Here is a 25,074-nt window from a genome sequence, read left to right as displayed (position 1 = left end):
AAGGATAAACCTTAGCCACATCTCTGTCTAACCAGCTCTCTGTGCTCTGATGCTTAACTTGCTACTCTCAATACTAAAACATAACAAAACTTGAGTATCTTTATCTGTGTTAATCAGCATTCCTCTCTATTAGTAAGGTAACTAACTAAATCGTCTTGACTATGTATTCTCTGCAGGAGATAAGCTTAGTTTATACTTGACACATTGTGTCGCTAAAGAAGTATTGAGCATATACCAGCATATAGATCTGAAATTATTTGGAACGGGTGTAGTAATTAAGGCATTGGGTTAATTTTCAGAGTATTGATGTGACCGGTGTCAGTGAAAAGGCACCCTAGTGTTAGAAATCTTCACAGATGACAAAATGGCATAAAATATGCGACTAACTGATGTGTTTCGAAACCCCAACAGGACCCCGCAAACGCGGTTAAGATCATATCATCCTGCCTTTTATTAATGTGTTTTTCTTCCTCTTCCATCATTTTTCCACAGCTGGTCCTAGTGACTACTACACAGACTATGTGGCAACAAGATGGTACCGTGCTCCTGAGCTATTGGTAGGAGACACTCAGTATGGTCCTCCTGTGGATGTCTGGGCTGTGGGCTGCGTCTTTGCAGAGCTGTTGTCAGGTGTTCCCTTGTGGCCAGGGAAATCAGATGTGGATCAGTTGTACCTCATAAGAAAAACTTTGGGTAAGTCTTACATTAAATGGTGCTATCTAGTGTTTATTCAAATTACTATAAAAACAAACAAATCTGGACCTGTTCTTTTATTTATATTGTTATTATATATATAGAACACTGCTCACCATGGTCAAGGCTAGGTTTGAAGAACAAATTGTGCAAGGCAGGGTATTTTGGTAGACTCTCCTTTGGTAACAATTTTAAATGCAGTACACGTATGCGGGGTATGGCAGCAACATTTAGACAGTAGATACATTTTCAGGTAGGTCTTAAGCTGTGCAGATTTATTTATTTATAAATCGCACAAATCACCCCAGATGGGGTATCTCCACACTATAGAAAGCAACGCCAACACAACAGACCAGAAAACCACAACTCAGAAGAGTTCCATTTTAAGAAGTCTTCTAAAAGAAAAATATTCTGAACATTTTAGAAGATGTATCAGTAGTTGATTCCAGTAATGGGGCGCCAAATATTAGAAAGCTTTACCACCTGTCCAGGCTTTCCTGAACCGGGGTGTAACAGATCATAATTGAAGTGAATTCTAGATTTTGGGGCTATTGCCCGTTAATGCCAGTATTATGGTGGTTCTTCTCTTGGACTGGGTAGGTTGAGATCTAGTGGGAGTTTCCCTCTTTATTTTTTTACTTCCTCCAACTAAGTTCGGTTAGTTAACCAGGCAGTTTAGAGTACCCATATGTTGTGCTTTTTTTATGTGAAAGAGCCTCTAAAAAACAGCCATTTCATTAATTCCAGTAATGGGATGAAATTGTGTCGTTTTTGAGACGAGGCGAGCTGCAGAGTAGAGGACTGCTTACAGAGGGCAAGCCAAATCTCAGCAAAGCCTGTGCAAAGAGCGTTACAGTATTCAATTTTGGATATGACCAGCCATAGCTTAAGTCATATTCTTCATGTCTGATTTTGGCAAAAAGTGTCTGAAGATTCTATTGGTTCTGAAATGTTAGTTGTTGCTTTTTGTGATTCCTTTTATTTGGGTGTCAAGGTTAAGTCTGAGTGCTGAGTTATTCACAAAAATGCTGTCTAGATGAATGGTGGGATGATTCCCATCTTGTTCAGATGTTTAGTCTAACTTGTTGGAAATTTAGTTTTGCTTGGATAAAAGTCCAAAGACCTCTCTTTTCTGTGACTTAAGTTTGACTTGATTTATGATAGGCCTGTGAAGCGGTTTGGAGAGTCTATTTTCAAGTAAATCTGAATATTGTCCGAGTATTGGAAAAAATGAATTCTGTAGTTTTGGAGGAGTTCGCCTAGAGTTTCAGTACAGAGGTTAAAGAAGACAGGGGCTTCTAGTACACCAAAGGTTAGGGAGTGCGTTTTGAGGTGACTTTGCCAATTTTCACCAGCTGATATGTAGGACCAGAACCAATATCGATCAGCTCTACCTATCCTGGTCGAAGTTCTTTTTACAAATAACCTGTTCCAAGACATTCTTGTTTATTTTTGCATTGTGTACAGCAGTCTTTCAAATGGAGGTGTCCTGGACCTCAACAGGGAACAGTGAGCCATGTCTGCAGTGATTTACAAGAATGGGGCAGATTGACTCCCAATCCAGGCCAGGATACAAAATGTAAATCTGATGTCACCCCTGCTTATCTGACACTGCTGCTCAGTATTGTTTAAGGACATAGGAGTTTTTAGAGCAAACACACTCTTCAACTGGAAACCCCAAATCTGAAACCAACTCTGGCATGGAACAAATCCTAAACTGACACTGCTGCCCTTTTTCTGAACGCCCTGCTGCTCAGGACACAACCAGACCTTCTCACCTTCAGAAAACTGTTGAATGTATTATTGTGAATCTCTCAATATGAGAAGCCCTAATGTATTAGTTTTTTATGCTTCAACTGTTGCTTGTAAAGAGCACTAATACATTTTAGGTATAAAAGCGCTATAGAAAACTGAAAATAAATGAATAAACATAATGAATAATAGTTAAAAGTCGGAGCTCAGGTGAAATGCTGGCCAAGAGCTGAAGAAGATTACGGATCAAAATAGAAAACACTTCCGTTTCAGTCTGACAGATGCAAACCTCCTTTTCGACTCTATGAGGTGGCCCAGAGGAACAAGGAGTCTGTATATATGCCTCAATTGTGTTGCTTGGAAAAGGGAGTTGAGTGTCATGAAAGGCTCAGTGTACTGTGCATGGGATTTTAAACATAGTACTCTTTTACGCCTTTAGCCAAATTAAACTTTGTCAAGAATGCAGTCAGAACTAGTTTGAAGCCACTGACATAACCAAACCTGGATAATATCAGTGTCATAGGTAGATGAAGTTGTTGCAGCAGATTGAGATATGGAAGCAGTTTTTAGTTGTTCAGATAGAATAGATCCTGAGAGACCAGGAGATCAAATGAGACTCTTGGTTGTTATACTGAGCTTAAGCATTTAATCAATTTGTAAATGGGTATACGAGTCTGATCTTAGATATTATTGTGTAATTATGGGTATTCATTTATGCTCTGGTGCTCATATTATTGAGTAAACACGTAGTAGACTGTTCAAAAATGTGGAATTATGGGTGGTATGCCATAATTATATGTGACTTTTAAAAACTTGGTGCCATAAATTGTTCTAAGTAGAAAAACAACACACCTGCCTATGCTGAGCAGTTTTTTTCTAAACAATAATTAGAAAAGTGTGCATGAGAAATAAGCATGAACACTTGCTTTAGAAATTGCAACATTTGTTTTAATCCTTTTCAGACTATTTTGTTTTTTAGTCTTTCTTTGTTTTTTAAGCATGAGAATACAAAAATAGTAACAAGAAATACTATACATTTACATACAAACAGGGCAACAATAAGAAAACTTCGGTATGTACATCAGTCATTCAAACTCACATTCAACACATTCTTGGCCATCCAGTCATACAAAAACAATCACACTGGTCCCATCGTCATAACACAGTTGTGAAAAATGCAAGAAAAAATAGCATTTGCTAATTATAAACGTTAGTCACAATTTTTTAGTTCTTTCCAAAAGAATGATCTTTTTTCAATCCTATGACATATCCTTGTGAATAATAATGACACGGGACCGGGTCAGGTCGACGCGTTTCGAACCCTATCGTTCCAACGTTTTGGAACGATAGGGTTCAAAACGCGTAGATCTGATCCGGTCCCGTGTCATTATTATTCACAAGGATATGTCATAGGATTGAAAAAAGATCATTCTTTTGGAAAGAACTAAAAAATTGTGACTAACGTTTATAATTAGCAAATGCTATTTTTTCTTGCATTTTTCACAACTGTGTTATGACGATGGGACCAGTGTGATTGTTTTTGTATGACTGGATGGCCAAGAATGTGTTGAATGTGAGTTTGAATGACTGATGTACATACCGAAGTTTTCTTATTGTTGCCCTGTTTGTATGTAAATGTATAGTATTTCTTGTTACTATTTTTGTATTCTCATGCTTAAAAAACAAAGAAAGACTAAAAAACAAAATAGTCTGAAAAGGATTAAAACAAATGTTGCAATTTCTAAAGCAAGTGTTCATGCTTATTTCTCATGCACACTTTTCTAATTATTGTTTAGAAAAAAACTGCTCAGCATAGGCAGGTGTGTTGTTTTTCTAGTTACTATTGGCTCAGCCTTGCTGAGTGTCGAGTCAAGACCCTCTTCTGTTGTTTAAAATATAAATTGTTCTAAGGCATTTCTTATATTTTTAAATGTGCTTGAAAATGTGTATAATTTTCTTTGGTTGTCCAGATAATATCTCGACTATTTATATAATATTTTAATTATCTAGAATAGACCACGGTGGACTGTATTATTTTTTTATTATGTCTGGGAGTCTGCTGGACTATTTATATAATGTTTAATTACGAATACTACCAATCTTTGGCTATTTATATCATATATTCCCTTCTGGTGCAATGCTGAGCTGGACTTTTGTGTTCACCATGTTTAGTGATAAGCTCTACACTGTACCTTACTATTCTGTTTTCTTACTGGCACAAGACCTTCCTTCACTGTTTTACCACTTTTTAAACTAGGGGATCTTGGACCACGCCTGCGTATTAAAACTATTTGTTGTTACGGACACCAGACCATGCCTATATATTTATAGGATAATTTTGTAAAAGGGTATGCATTCTTTAATTTTCCACATTATGATATTGCTGTAATAGGTGCTAAACAGTGCTTGACTATAGCTATCTTTTATTAGCGACAGAGCAGTAAATCCCAAATCAATGCTTCACACCGTTTTGCATCACTTTTGTGTAAGGGCCTGATTTAGATTTTACGCGACAGGTTACTTCATCACAATGATGATGGATATCTGGTCAGCCGAAATATCCCCATAATAACCCATGGGATTTATGCTTACTCCATATCTGTCACTGTAGAAATGGAGTAACTGATCAGCCGAAATCTAAATCGGGCCCTACATCTGGGCTATCATTTTCAGGTCGTTCTTGACAGGACATATTGTTGCCAGTACTGATATATATATATATATATATATATACATATATATATATATATATATATATATTCACTGAAAAAACCATAGGTTTCAGGCCTTATATAGTTAGGAATTAGCATTTAAAAAAACCTTTGAAATTCACTGAAAAAACCATAGGTTTCAGGAGTTATATAGTTAGGAATTAGTTTTTAAAAAACCTTTAAAATTCACTCAAAAAACTATAAGTTTTAGTGGTGTTATAGTTAGCTGGACATTTTACTCATACAAAACCAATGAAATTGCTCCTATATAGTTAGTTGTACTAACTATATTTCGCGCACCCGCAATCCACTGCTGCTGATGTCACATATTAGATCATTCATGACATGGTCAGTGACATCAATGATGACATCTCAAATGACATCACTGATGACATCATCCAGTGAATGTGGTTTGCTTCGTTATTTAAATATGCATTATATATATAGCAATTTACATTGAAGAATGAGTGGATATATATAAATAAATATTTGGATGGAGGATTTAGTAGCAGTGCAATTGACTGTTTACTTGACCAATTTATAATGTCTCACTAAATATAGTGGATAGTGACTAAACTGTGTGAATATCTGTATCACTTTGTCAGTTGTTGTGTAAACTGATTCTACAGTTGGTTACTAGCTATGTGAAAGTCTATATTAGTTATTGATTAGTTAACTGAGTATTTGTATGGAAGTGTGAAAGTGTGTGTGGTTCGGTGGGGGGTGTGTGACTGTCCAAAGATGTGTGAATAGTTGATTCAGTAGATATATGAAGTTAAAACTACATTTTCTAACAGTTTGGGTGAGGGAATCTCTTTATGGGTGTGGTGATGAGCAAATATATTTCTCAAAGGTACAGGTCCAACAAACTAGAAAAATAAAAGGCAGAGTATGTGTCAGTTGTTGTATATAAATAAGTATACATAAGACACAATGATTGTGTGAGTGACTGTATGGATAACTGTATACTTGTAATAATGATTTTATAATTCACTAAGTATGACTTACTATCTAAATGAATAGAAGAAGTGGTGTTTGTATGTGTTTTGCTAAGTAAATATGTAAGTATGATCCATTTGCATAAGTGAGTAGGATGACTTCATATGTGAATAGGATGCGTGCTGTTGTTTAATGTCGATATAGATGTATAAGTATTTTTGATAGTGTTCTATTGTTCATTGACAGCATGTATGAGTGAATCCATAGGTAAGTGATTAGATGTGTGTATACATCTATGAATCACTGAGTGGATTTTTAGATACTTGTATTGCTGTGACAATGGATTTAAATATGATACTCTGTATTTTTCAAACAGTGATGAAAAATTGTAATAGTGTATGAAAAGGTGTATGTGATTGTCACGTGGATGATGTCATCAGTGATGTCATCAGTGATGTCATTTGAGATGTCATCAGTGATGTCACTGACCATGTCATGAAGGATCTAATATGTGACATCATCAGCAGTGGATTGCGGGTGCGCGAAATATAGTTAGTACAACTAACTATATAGGAGCAATTTCATTGGTTTTGTATGAGTAAAATGTCCAGCTAGCTATAACACCACTAAAACTTATAGTTTTTTGAGTGAATTTCAAAGGTTTTTTAAAAACTAATTCCTAACTATATAAGGCCTGAAACCTATGGTTTTTTCAGTGAATTTCAAAGGTTTTTTAAATGCTGATTCCTAACTATATAAGGCCTGAAACCTATGGTTTTTTCAGTGAATTTCAAAGGTTTTTTAAATGCTGATTCCTAACTATATAAGGCCTGAAACCTATGTTTTTTTCAGTGAATTTCAAAGGTTTTTTAAATGCTAAAACCTAACTATATAAGGCCTGAAACCTATGGTTTTTTCAGTGTTTTTAAAAAAAAAATTGATTGGTTAACTGGCTTATTAAGTGTATCTTAGTGAATACATATATTAGCGAGTAATGTTTAAATATTTAAATATATGCATGAGTGATGTAATATTGACGTCATCAGCAGTGAATTGCAGACGTGCAAGTTATAGTGAGTCCAACTAACTATAACGTGGTAATTTCAATGGTTTTATGCGAGTAAAATTTCCAGCTAACTATAACTGGTGTGAAACCTATGGTTTTTTCAGTGAATTTCAAAGGTTTTTTAAATGCTGATTCCTAACTATAACTGGTGTGTAACCTATGGTTTTTTGAGTGAATATATATATATATATAAAATTTCTATGGCAAAATGAAACCCCTCATTTTGTTCCTTTTCAAATTAAATGTATTAAGTGTTACCACTTTATTCCAATCAAGATGACTTCAGGTGTGCCATACTTTTGTCATAAGTAAGACTGCTAGCGTTCTAGTTGTTCTTTAGAACACTCTGGGACATTCTGTCATTGGGTTATAGTTGGGCTACATCTGGCTGATATTTGGGCTACATTTGGGCTCTTTTGTCTCTGGTGGCCATCTTGGGAGACTGCATATCAGAATTTTTTTAATGAAATATAAGAGGATTTGAGAAGTCACTCAAAATGTGCCCTAATTTTTCTTTCTTCAGCACTAATCATAATTTCTATGGCAAAATGAACCCCCTCATTTTGTTCCTTTGCAAATTAAATGTTTTAAGTGTTAACACTTTATTCCAATCAAGATAACTTCAGGTGTGACATACTTTTGTCATAAGTAAGACTGTTAGCGCTCTAGTTGTTCTTTAGAACACTCTGGGACATTCTGTCATTGGGCTATAGTTGGGCTACATCTGGCTGATATTTGGGCTACATCTGTTTTTTTTTGTCTCTGGTGGCCATCTTTGGGCTACCTTGGGCTACATTTGGGCTCTAACATATATATAGCCCAATGTAGCCCAATATATATTTTTTCAAAGTTAATTTTCGTAAAAACCACTGGAGCACATATCTTGAGACATAGCAAAGGCACATCGGGCTACCAGTCCCTACAATTTTGCCAAGTTTGGTGGAAAACCATTCAGCCGTTCGGGCTAAAAGTGAGTCCAACCGCCCTATGGTAATTAACATGGGGAAAACACGTTTTGGGACCCCCCTTTTATCTCGGCCCCCGCTTGACGAATCCCCCCCAACCTTTCAGGGAAGGAGCGGAGCGCAACGAGGCAAAGTTAAGGAAAATTTCAGGAAGATTCCTCAACCGGCGCCAAAGTTATTCCCAAAAGAATGTTGCGATTTCCCTATGGAAAACAATCCTAACTATATATACCTACTGGCTATCGCCAGTAGGTAATATATATATATATATATATATATATCTGCTCCAAAAACGTGCTTGAAAATCATGCAGGCGCACTATGTGGGAAGGAAACTAAGGATTTATGACTGTGCAGCACCCCAAGGTTCATCAAAAACTTTTAATCGGACACAGCGAAAATTACAAGTGCATCCATCCAGGATTGTTAATAAAGGACAGACACTACAAAGTCCATAAGACTGTGCGTTTTGCTTATTCAAGCTAGCCCATTGGGGGGCATTTAAATTGTGGGTGTGTCAGGGCACATGGTATTGCCGAGCCTCTGAAGAAAGAACGAAGGGCACTGAAACGCGTCAGGCTGCAGACGGCATCCTACTGTGGCCGAGTTTGGTGTGCAGAGCAGTTATATATATATATACATATATATATATATGGCTTTGGCTCCACTTTCTCTTATTCATGCTGTTGACTGGAGTTTTATTCTTTCTGTCTTCCAGGGGGTGCTTCCATTGGATATCATTAGTGCACTCAATTATCTATTGTTCTATTCATAATCTTTGCAACCAGCATGCATTCTTTACAGAAAGCAGTCCTTGTTTGCTATATTTTCCCAAACTCTGGAGATCCCAGTAGGGCTTCAATGTGATAAACATTTGTGTGTGCTACACATGTAAACAGCATTTGTGAATGCCTGGATTTATCTGTGTTGGCACAGTAAGCAAGATCTTTTGGCTGTGCCAGTGCTTGTTTGTTATGGGTGCTTGGCTGCACTTGACTATATCACCTCTTTTGATTAAGGGTACTGAACTGTTCATGGTTAATGATGTAAAATAGTAAATGCTTCATAAACTGTCTAAGGTATGTTTGGTACTTCTGCCAGGTTTCAGTTGAGTTTGTGTAAATGTCTAGGTTAGGCATACTTGAAGATGTGTCCATGCACATGTTTCCGGTCCAGGGAAGGCATGGCTTGGCAGTTCGGGCTGGACTGTTCCCATGAGGCACAGGGTCAGACTAATTTGCATATGGCCATGTCTGAACTGAGGTGGCAGAGTGGGCTAAAGAACGGTGATGGATTAAACCCAGATCTGTTGACTGGGTGTGAGTGTTTGATTGGTTCAGATGCTTCGTCCATCACCACCCCCTTTTGTACCTGTTTGTTCGCCATAAGTTGGCAGGGTATGCTCAGACGTGAGTCCCTTGCTCACTTTGCCACTGGATTCAAGCAAGCCGGGCTGAAGACGGCTGAAATGCCAGAAACCGGTCCTCGGAAGCTTGTTTCCGGTCCAGGGAAGGCATGGCTTGGCAGTTCGGGCTGGATTGTTCCCATGAGGCACAGGGTCAGACTGATTTGCATATGGCCATGTCTGAACTGGGGTGACAGAGTGGGCTAAAGAACGGTGATGGATTAAACCCAGATCTGTTGACTGGGTGTGAGTGTTTGATTGGTTCAGATGCTTCATCCATCACCACCCCCTTTTGTACCTCTTTGTTCGCCATAAGTTGGCAGGGTATGCTCAGACCTGAGTCCCTTGCTCACTTTGCCACTGGATTCAAGCAAGCCGGGCTGAAGGCGGCTGAAATGCCAGAAACCGGTCCTCGGAAGCTTGTTTCCGGTCCAGGGAAGGCATGGCTTGGCAGTTCGGGCTGGACTGTTCCCATGAGGCACAGGGTCAGACTGATTTGCATATGGCCATGTCTGAACTGGGGTGGCAGAGTGGGCTAAAGAACGGTGATGGATTAAACCCAGATCTGTTGACTGGGTGTGAGTGTTTGATTGGTTCAGATGCTCGGTCCATCACCACCCCCTTTTGTACCTCTCCCAATGCACAAAAAGGGTTTACCGAAATTTGAAGGATTTTCCCTCGGAAAAGGAATAATAATCTGAAACTTAATCATGTTTGCTATATGCAGGAGGGGTATACTGGAGCCACGTGGGCACATATCTTTTTGTCTGTGGTCTGGATGGGGGCCCGTCATAAGAAAAGAGTAATCTGTGCACATACTTCAACCTTTCTGAAGCAGCAAACATTTATCTTGCATTCACTCTCTTGCATTGCTTGTACATGACCCCTCCACTGAGATTTCATACGCATATCTCCGCTAAAAGTTGGAGTGCCTCAGGGCTCAGTTTTGAGCCCCATTCTTTTTAATATTTATATGGCACCTCTGGCTGCTGTAGCGGAGAATCTTGGGGCCAAGGTTCTGACCTACACGGACGATACACAATTGTTGTTTACTTACGAAAAAGATGTGCCATTTAATGAAGGCCAGATATATTTATGTCTTAAGACTGTGTTTGACTGGTTTCGGCAGAATCAATTATCTTGCAACTCCGCCAAGACCGAAATTATGTTTTTCGGACATAGCCTGGATGATGAATGGCGGAAGTGGTGGCCTCAGGACCAAACGGCCCCTTCCAGCCCTGTCACTACTGTTAAAAATCTTGGAGGTATGCTGGATTCTGATCTTTCTATGAAGTCACAGGTGCAGGCTGTGGCTGGTACATGCTTCAGGCTGTTAAAAATTATGAGAAATTTCCTCCCATTACTGCCACTGGCCCATAGAAAGACGGTGGTCCAAGCCTTGATAATGTCGAGGCTGGACTATGGGAATGTGCTTTATTTAGGAATCCCAAAGTACTTATTGAACCGACTTCAGGTTGCCCAGAATTTGTCCGCCAGAGCAATTTCTATGGTCGGGCCTAGAACACACATGATGAGCCACTTGAGATCACTTCACTGGCTATCAGTAAAACACAGAGTTGAGTTCAAATCTCTGGTGTTAGCTTTTAAGGCGTTGCACAACAGTGGGGCACAGTACATCAGAAAAATAATTATTCCTTACATTCCAGCTAGGATCTTGAGGTCATCTACCCAACATTTGTTGTTAATACCTACATTCTGTAGGGTAAGGAAGGGGGTGCTCTCCTTCCAGGTGGTAGGATCGATCTACCTTTACCCTTGAGACAAGAAACTGAGCTTTTGAGCTTCAGACGCCAACTTAAGACCTGGCTGTTTCAGCAATAATGGGATCTAGGTAGGAGTGGTGAATTATCCGTGGTGCTCTTTCCAGGGTCTCTTTTCTTTTTTCCTCCTTGGAGTAGCCGCGCGCTTGTACAAATGCCCCATAACATTAACATCAGGCTGTACCAGCCAATCACCTTGCTTAGAGAGAGGGCACTAACTTACTATGAAAGGTGCTAGCCACAGCTCTGAAGTTTGAAATTTAATATTCAATGTACCATAATGCGGCTCTCATGACTGGCTTTGCTGCTTATCTCATCCAAAGGTCCTCTTTATGGCATCACGAGCGGATGCGTATTGACTTGTTTTGCACATAAATTAGGCACAGTTACACAGCTCATGGTACTTGTTTAATCTTGATTCAGAAGATATTTCCTAAACCCCAATTGTTCTTGGTGGGCATGTTTTAGTCAAATACCTTAGGTTTCTATTCTGCACTCTCACTTTCCTACCAAGTGATGCACGCCTTGGGTAGGTAGTGAGACGTTATCTCTTGATATTGCCCTCTTTTTTATTCGTTAACTCTATATTATTGCATTTCAAAATAGTCTCAAATCCATGCCATTAATGTCTTAATTGGAACATCCTTCTGTAGGTTTGTGCAGTAAAAACTGATTTCAGTAATATCCTTTTTAGGGGGGCAATTTACAGACGTATTAGAAGTATTTGTGTGTATGGGAAGAAAACCTTAACATGTACTTTTTATGTACAAGCCTTTGAGAATCGCCCCACAATCTCCAACTGCCTATTAGTAAAAGTGCAAAGAGGGCACAGTGCTTTCTATTTGTAATAATGGTGTTAGAATATTCCCTGAATATTCTCATTTTACCCCATTTTAGATGTTTTGAGGTGAATCGACAAAAACATCTAAGAGTACTTAAAAGAATACTGTAGGTGTACTACTTTACATACTACAAAATGATTTTGTGATTAGCTCCCTAAATTCAGAACTCGTGGTTGCTGTTCAATACCAGGTGTATGCACATAATCCTACTATGTTGAACAAGGAGTGGTACTAATTGATGCTATAGACAGTGAAAGATATAAAAGGACCCTGCTGTGGCTCGGATTATTACTAGCCAAACGGGACATCATGAAAGCATGGAAGGGGGCAGAGGAGCTGTCACTGGAGGGTTGGAAGAAGGGATTTGACCACTGCCCAGGGTTCAAGCATCCCATATACATGGCACAGGGTTGTCCACATAAACACTGTGGGATATGGTGAGACTGATCCCGTCATGAGGGTATACGCCTTGAGCCACTCCCAACTCAGGAGTGCTTTTTGGACAATGAAATACGTGCATTTGGGACTTTGGTCGTCTAGAGGAGGATTGGGGATTATTGCTGTACTGTCTAATGAGGGGGCCTTCCAAAGGGGCTTTGTAATGGTGAAGCGTTGTATACTCAACCAACGTCTACAGTGTAAAATTGTTTCTGTAATCGCTGGTTTACTGCCTGTTGCAAAAACCAAAAAAAAACAATAAAAATTGTTGTTAATAAAAAAGAGTAGTATTTATTATGCTAACACTCATTTCTGTCATTTCAAGGAGATCTAATTCCGAGGCATCAGCAGGCCTTCAGCACCAATCAATTCTTTAATGGAGTGTCCATTCCAGATCCAGAAAATATGGTAAGTAAGGCAGCAGGAAACCCAATTCTTGTTCCCATCAGGAAGTTTGAATCCAGCAATGAACTCTGTGTCCTTAAAGCTCTGCTTAGCTGGCACTCTTAATAGGAGACAAAGTAAACATATACTATTGGTTGACAGTAAGTGAGAAACACTGCCGGGCTCCACCTCGATACAGGCTTCAAGAAACGGCACAGTTCTGTTGAAGGCTGGAAATTACAGTCAAAACTCTTCTTTCATAACTCATGATTTCAGATACATGTTTTAAGCTACGTGTCACCAGGATTATAATCAAAGTCTACTCTGTCGCACGCCATTCTTTCAACAGATGGAAAAGCAGGCAATCTTTTTTTAGCACTAAATGTAGCTGAAACATGAGAATTACTTTTTATTTTTCGATTACTCCCATTGTGTAAAAGTAGTATTAGTAAGAAAATAATAACAATAAACACAACAAAATCACAATAGCAATTACAAGACTAATACCATAATGTAAATCATAGAAATAGTCATTATCACACATTGTTTTTACTCTAAGATTTACTTTTTGGGGGGGATTATTTCTAAATGTAATCGTGGGACTATTATAGTTACATGTTTCTTTTTGAACTCTTATCCCCTCCTTTTCCATTTCATTTCATGCTTCAGGATTTATCAAGCCTGCATTCCTCTCTAAGCCAGGACTTTTGGGCTGAAAAGCTCTACATAAATTGTTGCCACATATAGAACAACAGTCATCCACTTCAGCTATCATATGGTTAATAATTACTAGGAATGATTTTAGGTGTTTGAACAATGTTATCAAAAAAAGAGAGGGACCCTTGGTTTCCCAAAGGACTAGGGTTCATACAAGAACTTTTTGAAAAATGTCCTCTGGGTTTAATTCAATTCTTCCACACTCATTCACATAATTATGTTACACACTCCTTCATCACCTCCTCCCGCAAATATTGCACTCTAAATAACCCAAGTATTGGAACTCATAGAATGTTTTTATGAACTTCTGTTATAATAAATGTTATAATGATTTTTATAAATCTTTAGAGATTTTGTGCCAATACTTGGGTTATTTAGAGCGCAATATTTGCGGGAGGAGGTGATTAAGGAGTGTGTAACATAATTATGTGAATGAGTGTTGAATAATTGAATTAAACCCAAGGGTGTTTGAACAATATCAGAGGCGGTCAATCAATCTCCGGTTCAGTGGCAGTACATGTCAAAGAAGCTTTATTTAGCATCACCTGCAATCCACTTTCAGTTTTGTACAGCCCGAGTAGGACTAAAGCTGAACGTAGTGTTTTAGATGGCTTCTAATGGATGACATTTCTGCTGACAAAGCTCCACTTTGTTTTTAAATGGCACATTGTATCATGCAAGACTTTTTTAACAGAATCTTATGTTTCACTGGCAACTAATTAATCGGAAAACAGAGATCATATGGATGGCCGGGATGGTCTAATTAAGGTATCTTCAGCACTTTGAATGGAAAACTTTTGCTTACAGGGTTAGAGGCCCATGCACTGTCTGCTGAAGACAACTTGTGAGTATGTGTTGTGTCGTCATATGTCATCAACTTTCACAAATTGATCTGTGACATCCTCATGAATGGGACAGCACTGGGTGTTCAACTGCTTCTTTAGAACTTTATTCCTTGACTCCATATCTGATATATTTATGACGGTCTTCATCAACGTGAAGTGCCCCTAACTACTGTACATCCCAAATACAGCCACTGGAGCTCTTCCTCCTTGGAATCACATCTTCAACTGGTACTGTTTTGGTCCCTGTGTAGTTGTCCTTCAGGACATACCTCTATCATTGCCGTGCTAGGCCTTGGGTCTTTGTTTGTGAACTCAGTCACCTTGAATTCTGCAATCTGTTTTGGTGATATACAGCCTAACATCATCAGCAGAAAGAGGACCCTAAGCTCCAGTGTCCCAGCGCAATTCCCTAGACGACAGCTAGGTCCATTGAGGATTTCACCAGCCCAGGCCTCTAAAGAGACTTCATTAAAGGGTTCCGGAAAATCGTCTTAACACCAGAACACATTACCAAAATGAGGTGTAGCACCCTTTGTTTACAAACTATAATTTTTGGTGAAAGATTTCTTATCTTGTATGCAAGCTTGGTTAAAGAGAACTTCATGCTCCACCAAACTTGCTTCCTGCCCTCAGTGTGACAGGTGTTTTAAGAGGAAGAGATGAGCAGAGAAACAGGCTGTACATTTGATGGAAGAGTTTCTGAGATCAAACGCCTTTATTAAAAGGGCTAGTTACACTCAAACGTGGAATGGCGAGTGTCCTGGGCATGCGTTCAAGTGAGTGTCGGATTTAAAAGTAGCCCAGGTGGAGGGATCTATGATTCTACCTAAGCAATTAAAGCACAAAATCTAAGAGCAAATAACGAGGTGTTTGAGATTTAATCCAGAAGAAATGTTAACAGACATGAAGCTAACAAGATTCAGAGGATGTGCTCTGGGACGTATATTTGTTTCTGATGCATGTATGTTAAATGTGATTATTTCCTGTTGTTATTTGCAGTGCCATTGTACATTTGTCATACATATTTACATAGTGTATTTGTATGTTCGCAGGAACCACTAGAAGTGAAATTCTCCAATATTTCCCATCATGCATTTGGCCTAATGAAAGTAAGTGCAGATTCAGTTAGGCTGTGTAGTCCAATAACTCGTGTGGGGGGGGTCTATCTGCAGTATCTTGTTTTAAAGGGCCTGGAATCTAATCATGATTTCATGTTTTGCCATATGTGATACAACCATGCTTCCATCAGTGTATTTCTGGTGGCTTGAGCTGCAGCGCTATGACATCACTTTAACATGTCAAAGCTCTTTTTGAACAGTTGCCGATCTTATGCTACCGACTCGTGCCAGTGGCTTGAACTTCTATGTCTCTGTAAGCCCGTAGTCATTCGGGTGGGGAGGGGGGGGGGGGGGGGGTTGGGGGGATTGGCGGCACGCTGAGGTTTGAACTTTAACACGTATATCCCATTATCAATCATTCCTTTACAACGATATTCGCTGTAATGTCATTGCGTGGTAAAGACAAGTTCGTGGTTCAGACCCCGTTATTTAGGCATGTGTTGTTAAAGCATGTGTGGTTGCATCATACAACCCCCAGTATGGGAAACATAGACCGCATACATTGTTCTTCTGTGGCTCCTTTTGCCTTGCCTATGTGTACAAATTACTGAATCATTCTGAATGCACTGTGCTGGGTTGATCATTACCGCTAGACATAACAATGTTCTACAGCATTCTGCTTTTGTTCATCTGGTGGATTTTGGTTTTGATTTTTTTTTTTTGATTTTTTTTTTTGGTAAGACTTTATTAGCATTTGTCAAACTTACAGTAAATGTGCACCACAGTGGAAGGAAGTAGTTCTTGATCAGCCAAGGTTTCACTTTGTGACACAGCTATTTAGCCGACAACCTTCCGGTCCGGCAGCGAATGTTTGACATAAGGCAATCATGATACAGCAATAGTTGGTAAGACGTCTTACTGTTTTTTGCTTTTTTTATAACAAACAACCCAAACTTTAGACTCACGCCAATAAGGACAGTTACATCGAATCCTCCCATGTATCCCCAGTGTCACTTGATTAGGACCAGGTTCCTATGTTACCACCCTTCTCCTTCCCCACGCCCGCTCAACTGGTATCCCTGGCACTCGATCCCTAACCTTTCCAGTCTGTCCACCCTCTCCCTCTAATCTAGTCTTCCAGGTCTTCATCCTCGTCTGAGCTATCGCCCTCATCCTCCGGAAGCGGCTCGCATAGGTCCCCCCTATACTTCTTCCATGCCACCCATATTGCATTCCACTTGCGCGGGTTAGCTCTCATTCTGTAAACTGCACGTTCAACAATCATCAGTTTGTCCATCGTTCTACACCACAATGCCAGCGTAGGAGTTTCCGCTACACCCCACCTCTGCGCAATGTCGCGTTTGGCCACCATAGTCCCAATAGTGACCCACTGCCGTCTCCGGTGTGGCAGGTCAACCCCCTCCCACACATTCAGAAGGCACAGACGAGGGTCTGGCGGAATGGAAGTGTCAAGGGTCTGAGAAATAGTGCGCATGACCTGCCGCCAGTAATTCGAGACATTAGGACATTCCCAAAGTGTGTGTAGCAATGTTCCTTCCTCCCCACACTCTCTAAGACAATACGGGGTTTCCGCCCTATGCATTTTGTATAGTGAGGTCCTGGTGTAATATACCCTGTGTAGTATTTTGAGCTGTATCAGTCTGAACCGGGCCGACACACCCGCCTCCCGCGGCGAAGCTAGAGCGGCATTCCATTCTGTCTCATCCATGGACCCTAACTCAGATTCCCACCGTTCCTTCAACTTCTGCAAGGGATCAGGCAAATTATTCAATAACTTACGGTATGTGAGTGAGGTGGCGCTTGTTTGCATGAATTCCGTGAGAAGTCGGCCCTCCAGAGGTGAGGATTCCGGGATTTTAGTGCCTGGCTCAATGACCGCCATGAGTGCATGTCGTATCTGTATATATCTGTAAGTCTCATTGGGGCATAATGCATATTGTTGTTGCAGGTGCGGAAAAGGGACCATTCCCGTGGAAGTCCATAGGTCTCCCACTGTCGATATGCCGATAGTGTCCCACTGAGTAAAGCCTTTACTTGACCTAAGGCAGCCCAATTGTTTAGTGTCCCACAGTGGAGTAAGTTTGGTTATGACTCCCTTCCACTTAAGCCGTGCCAGTGCCCTGTGCCATATAGTGACCGTGTGTCTGGTTGGACCGAGTAGTTTCTTCGTGAGGGCAGGAGTGTAAAGCGGGGCCAGCAAACTGTGTGTCCCCAATTGTGTTCTATCTGAGAAGTACGCCGGGTCATTCTGTGGGATGTGCAACCAGTGATTAATAACTTTGAGTTGTGATGCCCAGTCGCAGAGCTCAATATTAGGTAAGGCTATCCCTCCGTCGTACCATCCACGGTTAAGCTTCGCGTGCGCAATTCTGGGTGGACGTTCTCCCCAGAGCAACTCGGTAATCAGCGCCGTCACTTTACGGAAATAGGATGGCGGAACCAGGATCGGGGTGTTTTCTAGCACATACAGGAGGCGCGGTAAAGCCATCATTTTGAACAGCGTCGCGCGTCCCAGCAGCGTAAGGGGCAAGGTTTTCCAGTGTCGCACATCCGCCCGCAGACAGGTAAGAGGGGGCGCCAAGTTTAAATCATAGAACGTATTCGTGTCACTAGTGACCCGGACGCCCAAGTATTTAAACGAGGTATCAGCTATAACCAGCGGGCAGGTGTTGGGAAGGAGTGGCGCCGGACCTTTCAGTACGTAAACGACCGACTTCGTCCAGTTAATCATGTATCCGGAGTGTAATCCATGCGCGTCGCAGATTGCCAGCAAATTCGGGATGCCCGTTTCCTGGTGAGACAGGTAAATCAGCATGTCGTCGGCATACAAGGATATCCTGTCCTCCCAGGCGTCCCCCCACGTTAGACCTTTTAGCAGGGGAGTGGCCCTAATGACAGTAGCCAGTGGCTCCAGCACGAGGGCGAACAGCAAGGGGGACAGTGGACATCCCTGACGCGTCCCCCTAGCCAAGGGGATCGCTCGAGAGATGTGGCCATTGGCCGCTACGTGCGCCACCGGATCCGTGTATAGTAGTTTGACCCACGAAACAAACTTGGGACCAAAGCCCATACGAGCCAGGACCGCGAATAGGTATTGCCATTCCACCATATCAAAAGCCATTCTGGCGTCTAGTGACAGAATGGCCGCCGGTTCCAGCAGTGAGTGGGCGCGCGCCAGCACCCCATGTACACGTCGGAGGTTTAGTGCCGTGCTTCTGTGGGGCATGAAGCCCGACTGATCCGGGTGGACCAGACATTGCAGGTGTGGGGTCAGTCTGTTCGCAATGAGTTTCGCCAGAATTTTAGCTTCAGCATTAAGCAGTGAAATCGGGCGATATGACGTACAGTCCGTGGGTGATTTACCCGGTTTTGGGACAGTCACTATGGTTGCTACCCGTTGATCCAGGGGCAGAACCCCCGTTTCTCTGCACTCCGCGAACATGGCCAGTAGTGGCGAGCTCAGGGTGTCAGAGACTGACTGGTACCACTCAACTGGAATCCCGTTAGGGCCGAGCGCCTTGCCCGTACGTAATGCACCAATGGCCGCTCGGAGCTCTTCCTCCGTCAGATCCGCCTCCAATTCAGCCATCGCTTCCGAAGGCAAAGTTGCGACTGGTATGGTCTGCAGCGTTGCTGTCGCTGCTTCCGCTGTGACCACCTCCAGTGGGGTGTAGACCGACTGATAGTGGTCAGCCAGGATCTCGATAATCTCGGAGGGACGCGTATGGGGCGCTCCCATCGGATCCTTTAGTTGTAAAATGTGTCTGCCGCCCTCGTTCTTCCTATCTAGCCAAGCCAGTAGTTTGTTGGCTTTGTCTCCCACATCATAGACCCTCTGCGCAGTCGTTTAAATGTTTTCTATTGTTCGCTTTCTGAGGAGATCGTTATGTAACTGTTGGCGGAGGTGGAGTGTGTGGCGTGTGTCTTCCGTCGGGAACGCCATATGGGCCGCATTAGCTTGCTCCATTTGCAGTTCCAGAGCCAGCAGTTCAGCTTTCTGCTCACGTTTATGTCGCGTTATCGCTGCAATCGCCTGGCCCCTGAACACTGTTTTATATGCTTCCCACAAAGTCGTAGGGGAGGACACTGTGCCTAAGTTTTCCGCGAAGTATAGCTTGGTTGTTTTCTTCAAGTCTTTACGGACTTGAGGTATCTTGAGATACCCGGGGTAAATGGGGTAGATTCTTTTACGAGCGATCTCCACGCAGGACAGGGACATAGTCAAGGGGGAGTGATCAGAAATACCTCGAGGTCTAATACAGACATCCTCCACCGTGAGTCGACCACCCCCCAGTGTGAGGAAGTAATCAATGCGGGATAGGCAGTCGTGTGTAGCAGAATAATATGAGTACTGGTGATCTTCGGGGTGCAGGTGTCGCCATATGTCTACCAACCCTTGTGCCTCAACAAATTCACTAAATCTGGACAGGCCAGGTGTCTGCGTCCGGGTCGGGAACCTATCTTTCGTAGCATGGGCCACCGCGTTAAAATCTCCTCCCACCACTAGGTCTCCGTCCCGGAGTTCCAGAAGGAACTTTCCCAGGTACGGAAGTGCAGCCGCATGTAATGCCGGGGGGATATATACAGACACCACATTAAGGGAGACACCCTCCCAGTGCCCACAAGCTGCTGCAAAGCGCCCATAACTATCAATCTTGGTAGCCTGTAAAATAAATCTAGACGCTTTCTTCAGTAAGATGCCAGCCCCACGGGACCCCGTAGTGAAGTCCGAGTGTGCGATCATGCGGTAACCCCGCCTGTTCAGGGCCTTACTAGCTGCACCCACTAAGTGTGTCTCTTGAAGAAGGATCAGGTCGCAGTGGAACCGCCTAATATTTTGAAGAACCAACCCTCTCTTTACCTTATCCCCCAGACCTCTCACATTCCAGGACATAATCTGTAGCGGAGGCACAGGCCCCACTCCAGGAGCATCTACCACGTTACTCGGTTGGGACATTCCTGCCATTGTAAATCAGTATGCATAGACCCAGGACCTGTAGGGCTTGGTAGTGTCGTGTCTGATGAGTACCTAGTCCCAGGGCGTCCCCCCTGTGCAAGCAGTGGCGGCCCGGCGTCTTCGAGTCAACACCAGGCCATTCGGTGTGCGTAGTCTGGCCCAACGCGACAAATGTGGATACCAATGTGATCAGCAGAGTCGAACAATACAAACCATGAAACCGCAACAACCCTCCCCCACCCAAAACTCCCCTCCTCCCTGCTTCCCTGCCACACGGACTCAAAACTGCCCGCCACCCCAACTTAGCAGAGTGCTTGAACCCACCCAAGTAAAAGTACAAAGTTACTTGCTCGTCGGGGGTGAGGAGTACTCCAAAGTCAGCGACCCCTCATACCCTCTGCAGGGGCCCTCAGGCCAGTGCTCACGGCAGCACAGGCAGCAACCATAATGTCGTAACAGTCTCGTACCTGCCGGGTCACTCAATATCGACCTCCAGATCAGCATCAGCATTTCATCTCAGCGGCGAACTACTTCCGGCTTCCAAGCCCCCACCTCGGTTCTCGCCCTGATCCACCAGAAGTCGGCCCTTTTGACTTCGCCCCTGACGGCGGGGTTGAGAGGCTGGCCTCCATCCGTCCAGCCAGTCCCGGGCAGTCTCCGGATTGTCAAAGAACCAAGTTCTGTTTTCCGCTACCACCCGCAGTTTAGCCGGAAAGATCATGGAGTATTGGATCTCCCTCCTCCTAAGCTCCTTTTTTACGTCCATGAACGTTTTCCTCCTCCTGGCCACCTCTGCTGTATGCCACCTCTGCGGGAAAAATGCCACGGTGGAGTTCTGGACCTTCACGGGTGGGGACACTCGCGCAGCCTGTAGGACGGCATCCCTGTCTCGGAAGTTAAATAGTCTCGCCAGGATTGGTCTAGGGGATGCTCCCGGTTTAGGCTGACCGCCAGGTACTCTATGCGCCCTCTCGACCGAAAAGAACGTTGACAATCCCTTCGGTTGGAGCTGCGATTTGATGAGGTCTTCCACAAAAAGGTCAGTCGCTCTAGTACCTTCAGACTCTGGAACTCCAAGAATGCGGATGTTGTTCCGCCTGGAGCGTCCTTCCTGGTCGTCCAGCTTGTCCTTCAGCACTTTATTCTCAGCCACGACTGCCTCCATCGCCGTCTGGAGCTCCGAGACATCTTCCACCAGTGATTTTGTGACAATCTCCAGTGATCCCACTTTTTCGGCCATTTTGTGGAGGTCTGCTCGGATGAGGGTGATTTCTGTCGAGATCGAACCCACCGTAGTCTGGACTTGCGTGAGAGCTCGCATTACGTCATCCAGGGTTGCCTTCTTCGACCCCGCAACGTCCGCCGTTCTCGTAGATACATGCCGTCCTTCCGCTGGAGGGGAGGCCGTTTTATCACTGGTGTATCTCTCGATACGTGTCTGGGTCGTGCCGCCCTTGGCGCCTTTTCCTGCCATGATGTCCACTGTAAAGCGCAGCAGGTCAGTTGGTGGGACGGATCAGGAGAGAGGAGGTCAGCCACGGGCCCGGCCCCACCTGCCGCGCAGCTAGGGCAGACAGTCGGACGTAGAAGGGGATCACGTCCCCAATGATGGTGGAGAGTCAGCCACAGTACGCTTGCCCCGTCAGGCGTTCCGCCCCCTCCGGTAGCCTCACCCCGCTTACGTTTTGTAGGGTCACGGTTGTGTCACAGTGCGGGGTCCCACTATGGCTCCTGGGCGTCACTGGGAGCGCCTCGTGTCTAGTGTGTCCCTGGGCGTTACCACGGGCCCATGCTGTGTAAGGTGGTAGGCAGCCACGGGTCCACCGGTCGTGTCCCCCAGTACTGGAGCTGCGCAGATTCGCGTCACAGGCGTAGTGCCTGGTGCTGCTTCGCGGCTAAATGTGCGTGGGCGGTGGAAATGAGGGGGGGTGGGGGGGGAGAGCTCCCAGGCACTCCGCTACCCCCGCGGATCTTGCCCGCTACGGCGGCGGTCACGGATGGCTCCTCACTGTATCTTCTCAGCTCCCTCCTCACGGCGCCTCGGTCCTCGACAGGTCCTCCGCCCCACCAGCAGCGCAGATTAACGTGGGCGCTTCACCGGTAGAGCCAGTGTAGGCAAGGAAGGTCGCTGAGCCTTCTGTGGGGTTCCCTTCCAGTCCCGACCACTTCCGGTCTGTTACCGCCGGGCCGCGCACACTTCCGGCCGGGTGTGCTGGCAACTGGCTTCCCCGGTCTCAGGCCTGCGGTCTGGGCTCGCTGATCCTCGGCTGTAACTCAGCCACCCGGCACCTGATTTCCGCCCGGTTGCGTGCCGCCTGCACCGCCCGGCTCCGGGCCTTCGGTGCCCCCGCCTGAGGCACAATTCAGCAACGGATGAGTATTCGGATAGCTAGAGAGGCCGCTTCGTGATCGGAGCTAGTCCTCTACGCAGCCGCCATGTTCGGCCGCTCTGGTTTTGATTTTTTAATTACTACGCAGTCCCTGACGTCTAAAATAAGAGCACCAATATTTACTTTATTTTCAAAATCAGCAAAAATGCTGTCCCTTTCCAATTCGTTGCTGAATTTTTAAGCATGTATTAGTTATATGTGAATAGCTTCACATTATTGTCTATGATGTGTGTGCGCAAAGGGGCAGGGTCTTTATTTAATAGTTTTCTATACCGCTCATCCATTGTGAAGTACGTAGTCACCATATAATAAACAACAACAGTTCTATCAAAAGAGGCATTACTATAAAAAGCCAGATATTTAACAAACGTAATAGGTATAGAATAGCCACAGTTCAATAAGGTGTGATAGTCGAGATAGCTATAGATCAGGAGTAAGGCTTGACAGTGAGAGCAAAGTTTAGGATTGTAGACTGGGTGACGAATTAGAGGTCACTGGTGCTAAATTAAGGCTCTTTGAAAAATCACTACTTCTACATATGTCCCCCTCACTCTATGACCCACTTGCTGAACAATACTCATTTTGGGATTGTGCTGTAGTGAGCGTTGAACCCTGCATATACATGAACCTAGCTGATGTGGAGTTCCACAGTAAAGATGAGCATGTAAAATTGTGTTGAGCTGCATATCTTACCAAATCACTATATAACTCTGGAAATGGTGGTTTGGCACTTCAAAGAACTATTCGCTCATAAAAAACACAATACGACGGGTATCACTTAGGCATGTGACTCTTCACAGTCATAGAATGCTTCTATAAAAATATTGCCATGCTATACGCACAATGAAATAAGCTGTGTTATGATGGCATATTAAATTCTTATGTGATTGAGAACACATCTGGTAGTAACTAGTGACACACCTACTTTTTCATAGTAGTTTGCCTACATTTCGGGTTATCCCCCTCATTGCTTGTTCTGAGATCCCAAAAAGAAATTGCTATTCTTGCCCACATTGCACATTCCCACAGTTTCAAATTCCAAATGTGTCCACTAATGTTCAAGCTCCCTGAACAAAGCTTTGGGTGTATAAGGCTATCTTGTGAACCTGGAGTGGGAATCCTATCGGGAGATTGAAGATGCAAGGAAGCCTTCCGACAGTTCTCTCCAATTACGTGCTTCAGTGGAGGATAACTAGACCTTGCAGAATGAAGAACCTATTGTAATAGTCCAGACTTGGATACAGGAATCTGTTATGATGTTTGTTGGTGCTGGTGGACCTGGGCACATTCCCCTGTCCAGACGTTTGAGACGAGCCTTTTTATTCACCCTCTGAAACTGCTGGGGAAAGAGCACCTACTGGTTAAAGAGCTTGAAGGCCAGGGACCATAAATGCACCAGCTCAGGCACCAATGGCTTCTGGCATAAAGTAGCTTAGAGAACAATAGCTCGAAAGGCAGTCATATACTCTTGAGCTAGCAACTGTTAATGTGTGTTATGCCGAGACTTGTGTACAAGATTCTCCAACTGGTGTTAAAGCTTGCCAATCTCATTTGGCATCAGGAATACTTTCTCCATTTGCTGGTTAGTAGAGTGTGCTGAAAACAACATAGTTTGGACCAGAAGTAGGCAATATTTCTGATGCTAAATTATGCAGCTGTGTACCTGGGCAAAGGAACAAGCCATCTCAGAACTCCATTATTTGTTGAAGAAACATGTCAGAGTATCTCTTTTTCCCAGATGGACAAATATGTAACTCTCCTGTTAAGCTAAAATCCCACTGTTGAAGCTAAGACCTTGGAAAAACCCATGGACGGATTCCAGCCAAAAGGCAAGGACAGGTATTTCAATATGGTTCTTGTCCCAGAAAAACCTCAAAAACAGATGGTTTTGAAGAAGAATGGCATTATATAGATGTGAATGTCTCCTTTACAGCATTGAAACCTGCTGATTCTGATGATAAGTTGGAGAGTAATCATCTTGAAAAGCAGTTCTGGTGAAAGGAATTTTGAAGCCCCAGAGAAAATAGCACTTTATCTGTCCCCTCCCACCAACTTCTCAGAGCAACAGGACCCTTTCTGAGACTTTTCGTTACAGTTTGGTGCTCATTGTG

General features: G+C 43.3%; 1 protein-coding gene across 4 annotated transcripts in view; it reads left to right on the top strand.

The window, feature by feature from the left end:
- The window catches only part of CDKL1 (cyclin dependent kinase like 1), a 333,969-nt gene that overhangs the window by 296,482 nt on the left and 12,413 nt on the right, over nucleotides 1-25,074 (top strand). For all 4 annotated transcript variants that reach the window (XM_078659717.1, XM_078659718.1, XM_078659720.1 and 1 more), the window contains 3 exons: nucleotides 493-693; nucleotides 12,917-12,999; nucleotides 15,590-15,646. In XM_078659717.1, the coding sequence (XP_078515843.1) occupies nucleotides 493-693; nucleotides 12,917-12,999; nucleotides 15,590-15,646 (341 nt within the window). The remainder of the gene's footprint in view (nucleotides 1-492; nucleotides 694-12,916; nucleotides 13,000-15,589; nucleotides 15,647-25,074) is intronic.

This window comes from Lissotriton helveticus, chromosome 9 (assembly GCF_964261635.1).
Source record: "Lissotriton helveticus chromosome 9, aLisHel1.1, whole genome shotgun sequence".
Taxonomy (NCBI): Eukaryota; Metazoa; Chordata; class Amphibia; order Caudata; family Salamandridae; genus Lissotriton; species Lissotriton helveticus.
This window is presented reverse-complemented; position numbering and strand designations above follow the sequence as displayed.